This window comes from Protopterus annectens, chromosome 8.part0 (genome assembly GCF_019279795.1).
Source record: "Protopterus annectens isolate FY-2018-M chromosome 8.part0, PAN1.0, whole genome shotgun sequence".
In the NCBI taxonomy this organism is placed as follows: domain Eukaryota; kingdom Metazoa; phylum Chordata; order Ceratodontiformes; family Protopteridae; genus Protopterus; species Protopterus annectens.
Genome location: NC_056741.1, coordinates 1,165,460,255 through 1,165,479,086, shown reverse-complemented (window position 1 = coordinate 1,165,479,086; position 18,832 = coordinate 1,165,460,255). Strand labels below are relative to the sequence as shown.

The following is an 18,832-nucleotide window of genomic DNA, read 5'->3' as shown; positions in this document are numbered from 1 at the left end:
CTTTCTCTAGTTCCATGCTGGCTTACTTTATGAATGCAATATTATGTATAACTATTGTTATTCTCCTTAAGGATCTGCACAAAAATCTCACTCTCACCTTAATTCTTAAATTCCACCCATGCTTCATCATCCCTTTCCACTTTAAAATACAGTTTTCTGCTTGAGTTACGTATACGAACCTTAACTGTATATCTATAAAATTCCCTTCAAATCAGATAATACTAAATAACCCTGTTCTATTGGGAAGAGTCGACTTATCTCACTTGACTCACCCTTTTCCTCTCCCAAATAAAATCCTTCAACTCTTCATTAATTACTATCCACAGCTTCTCCTCTGATTGACAGTATTCCTGATCTGTGTATAAAACTAAAGGGATTAAAAACATTTTTACTGCTTGTATCTTGCTATCCATATCTATATCCATAGCAAACAGCTTCCAGCTTCTCGGTACTATATTTTGTTTAGTCTCTTCCACATATACTTAGCTGCTATAATAAAAACCTTTTTAACCCATACTAAATACTTAATTTTATCATGTCTCCATCACTATGGGTATTGCTGAACCAATTAATATTTAGGTACATAGTTTACAGCTATAACATTTGTTTTGTCTTCGTTCATTTTTTTTTCTCTCAAAGGAAAATAAACATGGAACTGTCCCAGAATATTCCACAACACTGAAAATATCTTTTCTGGTTTTATCAAAGACAAAATAGCATCATCTGTAAATAAAGCCAACTTTTCTTGAACATCATACCTATAATACTCTTGAATTTCTGAGTCCCTTACTTTCTTTGCCAGTGGTTTTAAATATAATGCAAGCACATGGGAAGGACTCCCCTGCCTGGTTCCTCTGTTCAGAGGCAACGTACAGATGAACCATTTTGATTTTGGCCTATAACCCCTGATATATCCTTCTAAATAACCTTATTATTGTAGCAGGGAATGTAAATGTTTCCATCATCCTACTCATATAATCCCAGCTTACTCTGTCAAAAGTTTTTTCTGCATCAAGACCCACCAAGAGCAGCAGCAGCATTTTCTTATATTTTGCTTCCCTCTGGATCATCATTGTTCTATTAATGTTTGCCTCCCCTACACAAAACCTAGCTAATCAATACCTATCAATTTTGGCAACACATCTGCTATCCTTTTAGCCAGTATAGACAAACAGTATCATCATGGTTTAAAACTGAAATGGGCCTATACAAAGATGCATCTGATTGGTCCTTATTGTCTTTAGCTATTACAGCCACCACATCTTTTTTCCAGGATGTTGGTGCTACCCCCCCCCCTTTAAAATACTGTTAAACAAAAGCTTCTAGATCTTTATCACTCCTCCAAGCTTCCAAACTTTGACCAAAATACTATTTATTCCTGGACATTTTCCAGTAGATTGAGAATACATCACTATTTGTATCTCATCTCCTCCTATCTTAACTGTTAATTGTTGAGCCTCATCTACCGCTAACCTTGGCATATTTAAGTCTTCCATGAATATTTTCATTTGTGTTTTCTTGATTTCCCCATTTCTCTACTTTATACAAATTTTCATAAAATTTCTGAAATGCGTCCGATACCTCTACAGGATCTCTGGCTATTTTTTTTTTTATGACGACTCCCTATGTTTGTTAACAACCCTACTTACTGTTGTCTTGACAGAGTGCTGAAAGTTTTTTGTGTTCTGGAGTTGTACATAGAAAACAGTTGCCTAACAGCAATCTTTCTAAAGCCGTGCATATTATCTATGTACTCTCATTTGTTCTTTGGCACTCTGCAGCTGCACCTCTTCTTGTTCTGCGAGATTTCCCTATTCTGCAAAACTTTAACATTTTCCAAACCCTCTAAATAATTCCTGGTACTTCTTAACCATCTCTCTTTTACTTTTATTTGTACCCTATTTTTAAATTCCACTATCATTTTATCCCACTCACTAGCTATAACTTCTGGAGTACTTTTATCTTCTCTAATACCTCCCAAATAATTTCCACTACAAATTCCTTAAATTCCTCTCTTTGCATAAGTGGGGAATTGCCAGTGTCTAATTTTTGTTTCATTACCATGCATTTTTATCTTAATTATTATTGGAGTATGTTCTGAAATAGTCATTGTGTGGGTGTGTCAAAGCTCTCAAGTTTCACAAATGTGACTGATGCTTTGCAATATCATATTTATTCACTAATTTCTGTGTTGTTGGTCTTCTAGTTAACCCCTGTGCTTCTCCCGGGCACTTTATTTTGGAACATGGAAAGGGTTTCAGCAGCAACATCTCTCCGTGTGCTTTATTATCAGAAGAATGAGAAGCAGAGTCCTCTTCTGCTTGAGGGATCTTTTTTGGTGGACAGACCATTTGTATTTTCTCCTTAGGTTGTTCTGTACTAAAAATTACCTTGATTCCCTAAAAAAAATATTCTGAAGAAAGCTGGATACAGCAGCTTGAATCTCACACCTGCCTCCAGACATTCCTTGATTGCTGGGATAAATTTGTTTCTCTTCTGCCTGGTGTACAGTAAATAATCATTTTCCACAAACACACTACTGCCTCAGACTTTAATAAATTTGCTCTTCTGCCACAGTTTTATCAGGATTAATGCTAGGTAGTCAATGGTAGAGTTGAATATTGTTTTACTTTTTCACAGCATACACACTGTGTGGCCTTTCTATTAACAGATCCTGCTGTGGAATATCAGTCTAGTTGCTTATCTGTGCCTTCATAAAATTAATGCAGTCTAACCCTTTCTACCACTAATCGCAACCCTATATATACTCTGGCTATTGATGCCTCTAAAGCCTTTGACAGATTGAATGTACTTTGACAGATTGAATGTAGAATTTCTCCTATCTACTTCTCCCTAGGTTCAACTTTCCTCCAGCTTTCATACAATTTATTAAAACTCTATACTCCAACGCCCACACTATCTTACAAATTAAGAACAATCCTTCTTTTCAAATTGATATTAATAATGGAGCTAGACAAGGATGTCCAATGTCTCCCTACTTATTTAACCTTTATATTGAACCTCTTTTTCTGCTAATAACCCAAAAAAAACTTCCACCATATTCCCACCCTCTTTGATACTAAAATTCCATTCTCAGCCTTTGCTGATGACCTTAACCTCTATTGCTCTCTCCCTAATTCTGAACTTCCAAAAATAGTAGACCCAGTTGATAAATGCTCAAGATTTTCCAACTATAAACTAAAACTTAGAGAAATCAAATATCCTTCCCCTGAACCCTTTTTGCTGACTACCTATCTGCCCCCCTTCAAATCAAAATAAACCATTCCTTACAGTACCTTGGTATTTCCTTTCACCAAGACCACAACCAAATCTATTCAAACAATATTGCCAAACTACGATCTAACATTTAACAAGATTTGAACAAATGGGCAAAATTACACCTCCCATTTCTCGCCAAAGCTGCTATAATCAAAATGAACATTTTACCTCATCTACTCTGTTTTAATAATCCACAACAAATTCTTTAAAACCCTCCACTCATCTTTCTCTAAATTCCTATGGTCCCCCAAATCAATCAGAATTAGCTATAATAGACCAACTCTCCCAAAAGAAAAGGGTGGTTTAAGTCTACCTGACTTTAGACTCTATTATAATATTAATGGTAACAAGATAGTAGCAATATCCGATTTTATGTCCCAATTCATCTACCTGGTCCTCTACATGGGTAAAATTATACTATAATTATATTAAAACAATCCACTTCAACTCAAAAGCTCTACCCTTTTTGAATACAGAAAACCTAAAAAACTTAAAACTACAATCAACCATTAAGCATAAAATAACTATTCTTCAGAAGATTTTTAAATACCTAAAACTGTCCATTGCTTTCAATACTTTGCAACCATTCCATCTCAATCTCAACCTTAAACTTGAACAACAAAATGATCAGTCTTGATAAATAACCCCTCATCAGAGAGCTAACTATAGCAGATCTCTTTCCTCTCAGAAATAATTCACTATAAGACTACACTTGTCTCTACCCAAAATTATACAATCATCTTGAGACAAATCCTTGAACTTTGCCGTAATACCTTGGAAGACATCTCCTTACCTCTAAATATTGAAGCCTGCAAATCCATATGGAATCTCCTTTTACTTACGAAGAAAATAATTTCTAATTTCTATCCGAACCCAAAATGAACTAATGTTCTCAAACTAATGGAAAGATCAAAACTCCTCCATTTCCTCTAACTAAATTTCCCAAGATATTCAACTTTCCTTGAAACTTAATCCCCTTAAAAAACTTAACTATACCCAAGTTATGATCTTAAATAATGCGTACCTCACCCCTGGTATATTTTCTAAAATCTATCCCTCCTCCTCTCCCATCTATCCTCACTGTACAAATCACAATGCTGACCTGCTCCATATTTTTTTGAGTTGCAAATGCTCATATAGACTCTGGTGTGCCCTTAGAATACAATTGGAAAAAAAAGGTATACGAAAAAATGACTTTGCCCTGGAAATTTGCAATATTACATATCCCTCCCTACAGGGTTATCCAAACTTCAGACTTGTAACTTAATAACACTCTTTTCCCTTGTCAAACTTTATATCACCCTTAACTGGAAGGATAGATCTCTACTCGGGATGGATTTAAACAACTTGCTACTAAACACTTACTTGCCCACAAATATCTTAAATATACCCATAGACTTAGTACACATTTTACTGAATATTGGAATACTTTATTTGACCTCATTCTAGCTTAATCTCTGTTAACTCATGTATTTTGTTGGACATAAGGCATATATGTAAATAGTTATTTGTTGTATACAAGTCATTACTGCTTTTGTTTTGGTTGTACATTGTCTGTTACCATTGTGTATTGCATTATTAAAAATTAACAAAAAGATTAAAAAAATAAATACAATTAATGCAGTCTGTTCCTTCTACTTCTCTAGTACTGCAGTAAATCTCAGATTTTCCCTATGTGCTCCGTCCTCTAATCCTACCATTTTTTTGAAAAAATCTCTTCTTTAGCAGTCTCATACTCAAGCAACTTTTTCTTCATTTTTGAACTCTGAGTTTTTTAGTTACATCAGCTCATCTGAATATGCTGTTTAATGCTTCTTCCATTCCTTCTAGCCTTTTGTTATTTGAGTTGATAAACTCCTTCAGCGTTTTATTTTAATCAGCTCTGAGCATATTTGACTTTTTTCCTTTAGATTACTGGAAATTATGTCTTGCACCAAAGCTGGAGCTTGAATTGCTTTTTGCTTAACAGTTGCATGATTCTTCCCAGTCAGTGTTTTTTTCCTCATCTTTTTCTAGTTGATTTTCTTTCAGGCTTTCTTAGTTTCTTCTTTGCTGGCATTGAGGCAGTATACTTATTAGCCAGTATATGAATTTACTAAAAGTGACAGAGTTCCTGGCCTTTGTCTTGCACTTTCTTTTTCCACACTGGGAGAGTTGAAATTAAGCTGTTGATCAGTGTGCAGCCATCTTGGAAAACCCGAGGTAATATGTTCCTTGAAAAATACAGACTCCAACACAGCTGACAGAGTCTAAAGGCATGAAAGTGCAAAAAACCCTGTTTTAAAGGAACTACTGTTTACATTTAAACTAAGTTTCAGAAACTACACAGACATATGTTGTTTTGTATGCAGGAAACAGGCATATGTATTGTTTTTCAGACTGCAGGAAAGTGTCAAGATTAGGTAATTTATTTTTCTTACAGGTCTGGCATTGAGGAGAGCCATTTTAATGTGATCCAATTTTGGGACTGAAATGGAGGGTAGCAAGGGCTTTAGCAATACGTGAAAGCCCTGAAACAAGAGGTACAGGCCATCCTTAGCAAAACAAGCTAGATTGCTGAGCATCTCATCCCATACTGACACATACTGGATTCTTCTAGAATGACACCAGCTTTTTAACTACTGATGCCAACTGTCTTTTCTTTATATCTAGGCATCATTGGATGTGAGGGAAGGATTCTACTCAAGACTAGCATCTTACCTTCATTTCTAATAATGCATGGAATGTTGTGATGTGTTTCTCTGCATATCTCAGTTTGTTCAACCCTTTATGAGCCAAGACTATCTCATAGGCATATTTGTCAAAAATTAGGGCACTAAAAGATTCTGTTGTCTGAAAGATAAGTCAATGTAACTTTCTCCTTGCTCAGCCTCATCAGTGACAAGTCAGTATGCCTGACAGAGTCTTCTATCACTAAAACATTTCTTTCTATTTCTGCTATGTTTCAAAGTGATAGAATTGAAGTGTTTTGCTCAGAAAGTCTTATTGATGATATGCATAAAGTGGATGAGTGGTCTGACTATTACTGAAACTAATTCTTCTTAGTTCTGTGAGGGTCTAGGAGTGATTGTTTTTTTAGCCTTAGCACAAAACATTTTGGTGTGATTAGAGAAGGATTGCGGTAGAAGTGTATGAAGTAAACAGGAAAAGTTTACAGGTGAAAGGGAAGCCTCCAGATGGATTAGTAATTTACACTTCTCACAGATGGAAGCAGTTTCTACACACCATCTTAGGAAACAAGACCTAGTGCTAAAAAAGCTACTAAAAGATTAAACTAGCAGGCTGACCTTCCATCTTATCCAGTGTTTGGGTGTTTAGACGAGTAAATAACATACACTAAGCAGGTAGGAAGACATGAAAAAGACAATGCCTTAAGCTTTAACAGTCAAAGGGAAGGAACTTCACAGATTGAACCTTTAGTACCCACTAGTATGAACAGATACGATGAGACTGGGAGGAGACACCAAAGACAAATTTATAGTAAGGGCAGGCAACTCAGGAGCTACCAACTTTAAAAGGGCAACCTTGATGGGGCTGGTGGATATACTGTATTCTGGTTCTTTGCAATACAATGGGGGAGCATATGTTCTTAAATAGCTAAGATGAAATACTTTGCAAAACAATACTTACCTGTCACTAACAGCTGATAAAAGGAAAGGGAGAAAACTTGAAACAAAGTCCTAAATTACCCTAATCACAGTCCCCCTGCCAACAGTCAGAGCATTTCAATGGCAAAAAGTAGGGCAGTTCTTTACTGGAATTATTAAAATAGGCTTACAGAGCTTAGCTAAAACACACATAGCCTAATAAAATTAACTTAAAAACAGATCAAGAAATGAAAAATCTTCACTTATCTATGTTGCCGAAAGTATTGGAACTATCCCAAGCCAGCAAACTGTTTTAAAAGAATACAGGAGTAATGGTTTGGGAGGACGGGAAAATTCTTAGACACTAAGCCCTGTTGCTGACTGGCCTGGAAGTTGGAACTACATTAAAGCATACGCAAGTCCTAAACTAGTCAGAGTCTCACCTCACTCTCCTCGCAAGAAAGACTAAGGTTTAATACCAACAGTTAAACCACTTAAACAGCAAAATGCAGTGCGGTTATTTATTAAAATTACTCATATAAGCTTAAAAAGCTTAGATAAAACAGTAATTTAGTAAAGGCATCCAGAATTTTAAATGGTCTCAACTTCAACAACTACTTTCACACTGTAAAACTGCACAATACCACTTATGAAACAGGACCTGCCTAATGAACTACTGTCATATAACAAACTATTGAAATTGCAGTGTTCCTTACTTGTGTTCTGCAAGCAAAGAAGAATGAAGAATACTGAAGACCCTTACAACTCCACTGCTGAATCCACAGGCAAATATTTGTTGACTTGGATGAAAGGCAACAGCACATGGGATCTCATCAGATGCAACAAAATCATATAGCTATATAAAGGCAAGATTGAAAGAGAAAGACAAAAATTACCTCTAAAGAACACCAGGTTTGTACATGTCAGCATTCCACACACATTGCTAGGGAGTTTAAAGAGAACAGTACTCATTCAACTTCAAGCTTATGTAAACTGAAATAGTTAACACCCTATATGAAGTGCTAAGAGTAAACTGAAATGGTTAACACCCTATATGAAGTGCTAAGATGGTAACACCTTTAGCATTAGCATGAGAAATGTTACTAATCAAAAATGCAAAATGTAATTATTTTGCAAAATTCCTGGCAGGTCAAAGTACTGCAAGTTTGCCAGAAAGATGCAGCCTTCCAACAACTCTGCCAAATTTCAACTGAAGAAGATTCAAATACATGTGTACAAGAGCTCAGCAGAAGGCATATAAGCTAGGATGCCTGAATTTCGGAGCTAGTACCCTTTAGCTGCCCAAACCTTTTTCATTCCACTTTTCTCCATTCACTCTAGTCCCTTCTAAAGTCATCTCACTCCAAAATGCCCAGGTTTGGTGTCCATTTCAACAGTCTGCACTTGTGCTTCAAAGTGCTTCTTTAAATTTAAGGTGTGACCAGTCTTATTCAATTGCATACTGTGACATCTAATTTTCTTTCTAACTGCTTCCCTGATTAACTGGTGGCTCTAGAACACAATTTCCTCACTCCCCACAGCTCAAAGGAAGACAAAAATAATTGCTTCAGCCTCTCCTTCTGTTGTGTATTACCTTTAAATTCTGTAGCTTTTCTTTGGCCTCTGCTAGTTTTCCTTTCTCCCTTGACGGCCTCCAAATTGTGCATGGTCTAATCAATGTACACTGAAAGTAAACATTTCTGCAAAGCACTGGCAACTTTGCAAAAATAATTGCTCAAAGTTGCATGAAGTATTAACATGTACACTAACATCTATAAATAAAGTTCACAGCTAAACAGTCACCTTTTCTCTTTGTTTCACACATTTCCCCACAAATTGTTATAATCCAAAACATGAGAAAAATATTAAAAAGAGAGAGTGCTTTCAAAGAACAGTTCATGTCTTGCCTAACATAAATTTAAGGCAGCATGCCATCTTTTCTCTCCTGCTTAACTCTCGAGTGCTGTGCATTCCTGGCGGTGGAGTAAATAGGGTTTTTTAGCTGCCCAACCTGGTTTGCCAGTAGTCTTGAGGACTTGCCCTGCCTGCTGAAAAAACAACTTTGTCCACATCTTACTGCGGGTTCCCCACACTAAGGATCTGAATCTATCCTTCCCTCTGAGACAGCCCCCCCCCCCCCAAGGGAACTAATTAATAAGTGAAAGTATGTACTTTATACCACTGTCTATAGACATATAGTGTGTTATATCCTAGGTTGTAAATTTACTCCCACCAGCCAGGACAATCAGCAACATTCTACCTGTTCCTATACCTGGTCTCCCCCATCTCCTTCCTAGACTACAGGTCATTGACTCCTATCCTATCCAACCTGAATAGTAAACTTACTGCCCTGCATTCTTTCTTTCACTAGACATTACCACTTCTATTTAGCCTTTTGTCTACTAGAGGCCATCAGTTTCCACTAGACCTCCATTCTGGTTCTAAGTTTAACTTACAGGCTCTCAGATTCCCATATCCTGTAAGAGCCTACAATCCCACTCTATCTCCATTTCTTCCTAAATTCCTCACTGCCTATCCTCTCAGTTTATTCTAAATACTATCAAGGCTTTGTGTCATCTCACCTCCTCACCTATTTTTACCTTAGCTTACTGCTTTCTCTGATTGTTCTCCCTGGGTGAACTATTTTTACCTTAGCTTACTGCGCCTCTGATTGTTCTCCCTGGGTGAACTCCTCTGTGGCTCTTCCCACTCCGTTTGCCCTGCAGGCTCACTCCGCTCCCCCTACCCTGCCCCCAATTCCCACCCGCCCCAGCACGCCAATACTTATACCTAAAACTCCACCTACCTAACCTACTATCCAATCACAGTCCTCTTCCAATTACCCCTCCCCCTATTCTCTAATCAAGAACACTCCACCTCTCTTTCCCCTCCCACTACATTTTTCCAATACCCCTATACGCTTATTCTTCCATTGTTCTTGGCTTCAATATCTAACTCTCTCCATTCACTTCTAAACCTTTCCCTCCTCAACTAGCATACCACTTTATTCTCCTCTTCACTGTACATTACCCTACCCTATCCTAACATGCTGTACATTACCCTACCCTATCCTAACATGCCCTTCCAACTCCCCTTAACTATTCAACTGCCCAGCTCCCTTCTCATCTTACTAATACCTCTGTATCTTGCTACTTTGTACTCCCATAAAGATCCTCTATTCCTCCCTCCTACTCAAACTATCCCTAACCACCAACTACAACCTCTCCAACTCTCTCACTTTCACTCCATATCCTCCTCCCTTATTCCACCCAACCTATTACATCTTTTTCATCCCAAACTATTCTCTACCTCAACTAAAACTCATTCTCTGAATTTTCTGCTAAACCCTAACAAATATCAAACCTTATAGACCAAAACTCATCACCTGCAATGTCCTAGCCTTATCAGGAGACATTCATCCTAACCCTGGCCCTTGCCTTAGCACAAACTACTATCCAATCACAGTCCTCTTCCAATTACCCCTCCCCCTATTCTCTAATCAAGAACACTCCACCTCTCTTTCCCCTCCCACTACATTTTCCAATACCTGATAACATTCCCTCCACCCTCTTCCTCACCTACAACAAATAACACTCCCCACCCTTTCTCTCCTCCTCCCACTTCCCCCCCCCCTTAACACTCTGAAGATCTTCACTATCAATGCCCAGAGCCTTAACAACAAATGTCACCATGTACAAGCCTGGATTAATCACAATCAACCCGACATCCTAGCCATCTCTGAAACTTGGCTAAAACCACATATCACTGACTCTGAAATATTACCTCCTGGTTACCACATCCTCAGAAGTGACCGATTAAACAAAAAAGGCGGAGGCTCTGCTCTAATTTACTCCAATCTTCTGTCTCTAATTCCTCTTCAAATCCCTACCCCTAATTTCAAAAATTCCGAAATCACAGCTAGCCTTCTCCGATTAAATAAACATAAGAATATCTGCTTCATTTCCTTATACATCTCCCCCAGGCAACAATATCTCCACCATTGAAGATATTTTATACTGGGCCTCAACTCAAAATATGAAACCTATATTCTAGGAGAGGTCAATATCGACTGGAAAAAAATTAACACACCATCCCCCCCACTTTCCATTAACCTTCTAAACTTCACCCAAGTAATCTCTTCAACTACTCACCCAAGCAAAAACCACCCCCCAGGGTCCATCTTAGATTGGATTCTAGTCTCCCATCCAAACAAAATCACTCTCTGTGGCACTATCCCTGACACCTTCAGTGACCATCTCCCTGCCTTCATCCATCAATCAAGTAGCTCCATCCAACACCAACATCTCTGCATTCAAACTCGTAACCTCAGCAACTTCAACCCCTTAATTTTCTCTAACATCTTTAAACAAATTAACTGGCAACCTCTAAATACCCTCTCACCTGACAATGCTGTTGAGCATTTTAACTCTATCTTCCTAGATACTCTAGCCCCCCCAAGAAGTAAGCGTATCAAAACTAATTCCGCACCATGGCTGACCAAAGAAACTAAACAAATTATGCGTCACAGAGACAAATCCTGGAAGCTCTACCAGAAAAATAAACTGTCCTCTACCTTACTCCTATATACCGAACTCCGCAACCAAGTAAAAAAACTTATTACCAAAGACAAAAAAAAACTACTATAATAAACTTCAGTCCAATAACAATAAAAACCCAAAACAATTCTGGAAATCAGTCAATTCCCTTCTTCATCCCAGATCTCAAAACAACCCTTGCCCTGACCCTAATCTATCCGACAATGAACTGAGCTCCCACTTTAATACCTTCTTTACTGAAGCCATAGCTAAGCTAACCAAAACATTCCCTAACAACAACCCACCTAACTCCCTTTTCACTTCACCTAACAACCCAAACAACAATCCTCTCAATTTCCATCTCAAACCTGTTTCCACCACTTTTATAAAAAAGCTTCTCTCCAAGCTAAAGCCATGCTCTAATGCCCCTGATAACATTCCCTCTTCCTTCCTCAAACATGCAGCTGAAGGTATCGCTCTCCCAATTAGTATTCTGATTAATAGATCCTTAAATGAGTCATACTTACCAAAACTTTGGCATTCAGCCTACATTCTACCTCTTCACAAAGGAGGCAAAAACACCACTATTTCTAACTTCCACCCCATCGCCCTACTCTCTCCAATATCTAAAATTCTAGAAAAATGTGTCCACCATCAACTTTTACCCTATCTAACTCAAAATCACCTCCTAACACCCACCCATCATGGCTTCCGCCCTAGCCACAGTACCATAACTGCCCTACTATCCTTCCTAGAAACTGTCAATCAAGCACAAGACTCTGGACTCATTGTATCCACAGTTCTGCTAGATCTTTCAAAAGCCTTTGACACCATCTCCCACACACACCTTCTTCATCATCTGGCTAATCTCAATCTCTCCCCAAATACTCTATCCTGGTTCTCCAGTTACCTATCTGATAGATCTCAAGCAGTCAAATGTTTTTATTTATTTTATTATTTTATTTTACATTTGTTAACCGGGCTAGTCCAACTGGATACATGTCCATTTTCAGTGGAGGCCCGAGGAGAAAAGCTCCAAGTGTTCAAAACATTTAATGTTAGAAGTAATTTAAAAACAACAATACAATAAAGTATAAACAAAATGTTACAAGAACAAGATTTGTACATAGTAAAAAAAATTAGACTATTTTCCCACAAATAAAAACAATAAGTAAGCAAATCAAAGAAAAGATGGGGATATAAGGTTACTAAGGACATCTACAGGATAAGATAGGATTAGGAAAACAGGATTGGTGGTTAGATGGGATAGGTAGAGCTGGACAGAGTAGAAAGGTCAGAGAGTAATTATGATATAAGGATAAATTTTAACAGAGAAAAATTGTAGTGAGGCATGGTAGAGCAGATGACAAGGAAATGAAAAAAAACAGATTAGTCAGGGTTATTGCAAGAGCATAACCAGTGGTTGGAGAGGAAGTGTTTAAGGTTAGTTTTGAATAATGGAAGAGATGTAAGAGCTGTTAGGTCAGTTGGTAGGAGGTTCCATATTTTACCAACAAAGTTAGAAAAAAGAGAGTCGCCTGCAGAATTATTAGATAAAGAAGTTTGCATCTGCATTTTTTAACTTTTTCAGGTTATGGTATGGCATTATGAGGGTAGAGAGAGTTGGGGTATTGTTAGGTTGATAAAGGACTTTATGGGCAATAATAAGTTGGTTAAATTGTAGGAGGTGAGGTAATTCAAGCCAGCCTAGTTGTTTTAGGTTTTGACAGTGATGAGTCCTATATGGTGAGTTAGTGGCGAATCTGGCAATGTTATTATAAGATTTAGCTAGTTTGTTATGATTATATTGGGACAGGTTAGTATAGATGGGGGAGGCATATAATAGGGTAGAGAGTAAGTGAGTTCTTGCTATTGTAGATCGGGCTAGTGGTGATAGAAATTGTTTAATTCTATATAGAGATCCAAGTTTTTTGTTGGTAGATTTTATTATAGTGTTAATGTGAGTGTTAAATTTAAGTTGATTATCTATTGTGATTCCTAGGAGTTTGGTGGTGGTATCAGGAGAAATTATGGTACCATTGTTGGATTGAAGTGTAAAATGAAGATGTCTGTGATTGTGTAAACAGCAATAATTTGGTTTTTTTAGGGTTGAGGAGAAGACAATGGTTAGAGAACCATTTTTCTATTGTGGTGAAGGATTTTGTGTGAGAGACTGTAGGTCAGTTTGTGATTTTGCTGAGCAAATAATTGTGATTGAATGCAGGTAGAGAAGGGGATAGAGAGATGAAGGTCATTGATGAAAATGGAGAATAAAAGTGGGCCTAAGATAGACCCTGTGGGACACCTAGGAAAGTAGGTAGAAGTTCAGAAAGATGATTTTGCCAGAGAACTGCTTGTTTACGGTTATCCAGGTAGGAGGTGAACCAGTTCAAGGCGGATTTATCAAGTGATAGGGACTTTAGAAGGTAGAGTAGAAGTTTATGGTTGACCATATCAAAGGCTTTAGAAAGATCTACAAAGAGTGCTGATGACAGGAAATTATTGTTTGATTTGTGTTGATACAGTTGGTAAAAGAAAGTAGGGCTGTGGTAGTACTGTGGTATGGACGAAAGCCGTGTTGACAGTATGCTAAGAGCTTGTGGTGGAGTAGGTGGGTAATTAATTGTTTGTGGATACATTTCTCCATTATTTTAGCAAGAGGAGACAGAAGAGCTATGGGACGGTAGTTTGAGTATTCAGTAGAGTCGCCACCTTTGTGAAGGAATAATATGTGAGATTTTCCAGAGTGATGGGATAGTGCATTCCTTAATAGTTCTGTTAATCAGTATAGAGATTGGGTAGGCAATGGCTGAGGCTCCTAGTTGTAGGTATTCCCCTGGTAATTTGTCAGCTGAGGGGGTAGAAGGCTTAAGTTTTTGAATTAAGGAGGAGATGAAGGAGGTGGGTATTGGTTCTAGGTGGAAAGGAGGGGGGGGTGGGGCTTGTAGCGGCAAGGTTGTCAGTGTCAGGATATTGTTGCTTTGCTAAGTTTTGTACAGCTGTGGTAAAGAAGGTATTAAATGCATTTGCTGTTTTTGTAGGGTCATCAGGGTTACTGCCAAGTGGAGGTGGTGTTGCTACTTTACCTGGGGATATTAGTCTGTTAATAGAGGTCCAGAACTTCTGTGGTTTTGGAGGAAGATTGTTGAAGTTGGATATAAAAGTTCTTTTGTCCTGTATGACTGCTTTTTAGTCATATTTCGTTGTTGTCTAAAATTTTGCTGATCAGTTATGAGTTTAGTAGTACCATTTGGTCCAGGATTTGTTCCTGGAAAGGATTAGCTTTTAGTCTCATTTGTGAGCCATACTGCTGTTTTGTTTTTCATTCTTATGGTACTAATTGGGGCATGACGATCTAGGATTGTTAGGAAATTCTTATTGAAGTAGGATACTGCTTCATTTATTGGAAGGACTTAAGGGGTTCCCATTTGCAATGTTTAAGTTCGGTTAGGAACATTTTCTGATCAAAGTGTTTTTACTGCGTATAGTTCTAACAGGGGAGAAATGTTAACATTTGTTTTATGTCTTATTATATATATTAGAGAGTGATCACTAAGGTCATCTGGTAGGGTTCCTGTTGTATAGTTTTGTTTTGGACCATTTGTTAATATCCAGTCCAGAATGCTTTCTTTGTTATTGGATTTATTTATTCTAGTTGTGGAATTAATGAGTTGTGAGAAACCATTCAAATTGATCAGAGAGGATGGGTTGTTATTGTTACATAAATTCCAGTCGGTGTTAACGTCTCCTAGTAATATTGTTTCTTGTGGATAATTTAGAGAAAGGCAACTTAATAGGTCTTCTAGTTTATCTTGATTGTTACCTGGTGGGAAATACGTACAGATGATGTTAACTGATTTCTGGTTGTTTAGTTGTAGTTTTGAAATAATTATTTCTGTATTATCATCAAAATGTGGTTTGTGGTTTATTTTACTGATTTGTAATCCTGCCTTGTAGAGAATAGCAACTCCTTCTCTTCCTTTTTGCCTACACCTACTGGCGTTCCTCAGGGATCCATCCTTGGACCCATGCTTTTCATCATCTTTTTAAATAACCTTCACACCTTCATCCCTGACACCACAGTCATCCAATATGCTGATGACTCTACCTTGGTCTGCTCTGCCCCAAACTTTCCTGAACTACTGACCAAAACCCAATTAGCCTTTACCACTACAGAACAAAACAACCTTTCTCTCAACTCCAATAAATCCAAAATATTAATTTTTCTCCCCTCCAAGGTTTCCTCTTTGGACAAAAACACTTTCAATGTTCTAAGCCAAACTAACACTGCCATTGAAGTGGTCCCCTCTGCAAAACTCCTTGGCATCACCATTGAGAAACACCTCAAATTTGATCTTCACATACAGCAAAACATTAGGAAAACCCACCAAAAGCAAGGTATGCTATATAGGAACAACCACTTTCTTTCAAATTCCACTAGGCATACCCTGGCAACCACCTACCTCCCATCTTCCCTTCTATATGGAGCCCCTCTTCTAACCAATGTTTCTGTTACCAACACCTCTAAGCTTGTTATAATAAGATCTCTAAATTTGCCACCAAATCCAAAACATCAACTCACCACTGCCTCAGCCTTCACTCTCTGAACTGGTTAGAACTCCCTAACCACCTAGACTATCTACAACTAACCACCGCTCACAAACTAATATTCTCCCCTGATAAATGCCCAGCCTTAAAGGACATCCTTCCTCCATTACATCCCTAACAGATCACTGAGATCCGAACACCAAAACCTAATCCCCATTCTTAAACCCAAATGACCCGCTGGCCAGCTTTTATTCTCCTTTTCTCTAGGTAAAAAATGGAACTCTCTGCCTCCTTCACTTAGGACTATACCCAACATTGAATCCTTCAAAACCCAACTTTTTCTTCACCTGTCTTCCAAATGGAAATGCTCCTGCTTTCACCCCACTTAAATTCTAGGGACTCCCAACTAAGCTCCCCTTACCCCCACTCCACTATACTCTCATACTTGTTCTTATTTCTCAAAAGATCCAGAACTAGCAGACTTTAATTGACTCTGAGCATATAAATAGTTTCAAAAAAAAAAAAAAATCTGTTGTCAAGTTGTTAAACTGTCTCATAATGTACTTTACACTCTGCATCTCTCGAATGTATGTACCCTACTCTTATTTCACTTTGTAACCTTTATTTGTTTTTTGCAACCTATATTGTATGGCATTTCACTTTGCAACCTTTATTTGCATTTTTGTAACCTATATTGTATTATACTGTTCCTGGAGCTTTTCTCCCCGGGCCTCCACTGAAAATGGGCACTTCTTGGCCCAGTGGACTTCCCCGGTAACCAAACTGAAAATAAATAAATAAATAAATGAAGATATTGAACTAAATAAATAATCCCCATCCAACAGCTCCCAAAATTTACACAACTAGCCTCAGACATGCTTCCAGTAAACCCGCTAGATATCACTATTTATTTTTATTTTATTTTTTTCAGAATAGGACACAGGATCCTATATGTGGCAACAAATCAGCCCAATAAGAAACATTATCTGTTAAATCTAAACTATTCAAAATGTTTCCAAAAACTTAATAAGCCTGCAAAAGGTGTGATTCTTAGCAAGTCACTTCACCAGGTATTGCTCTTTTGTTACATCAGAAAACAGGCATTTGGGCCTAGTGAAATAATGAATAACCAAACAAATTAAAAAAAATCAGTAGCTATGGAAACCAGTGTTAAGGCTAAATTGATTCTTTATTGCAATATTCTAGCTAACGATGTCTTCTTAGAGCATGGAACTACATTTATTAGATACCGCATTTATAAGAGCAACTAACCTGCTGTAATGAATCAAGAGCCCAAATTCGGATGGTCCCATCCTGGGACACTGTAGCCAAATGTCTCCGAAACTGATCCACTGAAAATCCCAGTACTGTATCCGTGTGCGACCTCATCAAGGTAGTGTAATCCCGACTTGCTATATCAAGATATCCAATATTACCAGTGAAGGTGGCTGCCAAAACTTTTAGTCCATCAGGGCTGATGTTCACCAAGCTGACTGGACCTTCATGTTCTTTCAAAAGCAAATTTCAGACCATAAATTCAAAGTTAACACACTACAAACAAAAACTGAAACCACAGCAATTTATGAATGGCTTCCACACATTTTAAGGATATCTTTTCCTAGTTTTGTTTACTGACATACTGCAATAACATTATCTTTACAGCTGAGGTCCTTTTGAAGACACAAAAGCTACAGAAGTGGGTTTAACCCACTTAACAGTGGTGAAATTAACTACTACTACTTCTGTAAGACAGATTTTTGAGCATGCCAAGCTTACAGTAGTCACAAACCACAAAGAAAGTATAATTGTATGTTAAGGTTGTTGACCATAGCAGCTGATCTTTGAAGAGATGTGACGAACTGTAAATGCAACATCTGAGTTTTACCCACCTTATGCATCTTTCCTACTCAGAAATTTGACCAACTGTGCCTCAGTCTCTATGAAGTCCAATGCCAACCTTACCCTCACAGTTTATCAAATTCAGACTGGTGTTTAAGATGTCCATACAAAAACAGCAATGCAAAAGGCATTATTTAATGCGAGGTTCATGTGGTTCTTGAACCACAGTATGCAGCAGACAACTGTCCTTCAACTAAACACTACTGCAAAAACAAGCAAATAATAAGTGTGTAATAATGCCATAAAATAACACAAGAAAACTACACAAAATCCCAAACAGTATTTGGATATGCCCGACAAGTGGACAGTCGCATCATCTCTTGGAGCACAGCTATGTCAAAACATGACCTAACCCTGAAACTGTGTCCATCACATAGTGTTTTGTGAAGCTATGAACAGCAGACATACACAGCAGCTACAAGTATATCTGATGGAGTAACATTTCTAAAATGTGTTGAAGATACTACTAATGTTGCCCTTGCAGAATCTATATGCTGTTATGGTTATTATATTTGCCATAAGAAAATACATTACACTGATTGGTTCTCACAAAAGGAAATATATTGAGTCAACCACATTGAAAGAGTCTGCTTACTAATTTATAGGACTTATTTTCCTTTTTTGAAAGGCAGAAAAAGCCACTTAGTCTTTCTGAAATCATCTACCCTTCTTGTTTATTATCTAAGCTGGATGTATGCACCTAACAGATGCAAATAGTGTTGTCCATCTTCTTGGTAGTTTGAATAAAATTCTAACAGCTGAACAGACATAAGTGACAGACACTACTTAAACTACTTTCATTCATGAATTATTTGTCATCAGTGACACCCTTTCACCAACACCAAGAAAGGTAATTTACACATGAAAGCTAATTTTGAAATTATTTTTCCAGAAATAATAGCAACAAGATAAATTGCCTGCCATGAAAAATATGCTGTACCCGCAGTTTCAAAGGGAAGAGCTTTCATTCCTCTAACACAGAAT

At 37.7% G+C, this 18,832-nt stretch overlaps 1 protein-coding gene across 1 annotated transcript in view; it reads right to left on the bottom strand.

The window, feature by feature from the left end:
* The window catches only part of WDR90 (WD repeat domain 90), a 1,773,335-nt gene that overhangs the window by 889,341 nt on the left and 865,162 nt on the right, over positions 1-18,832 (bottom strand). The window contains exons 19-20 of the mRNA XM_044079383.1: positions 17,222-17,457; positions 7,583-7,722 (exon numbers count right to left, since the gene is read on the bottom strand). Coding sequence (XP_043935318.1) covers positions 7,583-7,722; positions 17,222-17,457 — 376 coding nt within the window. The remainder of the gene's footprint in view (positions 1-7,582; positions 7,723-17,221; positions 17,458-18,832) is intronic.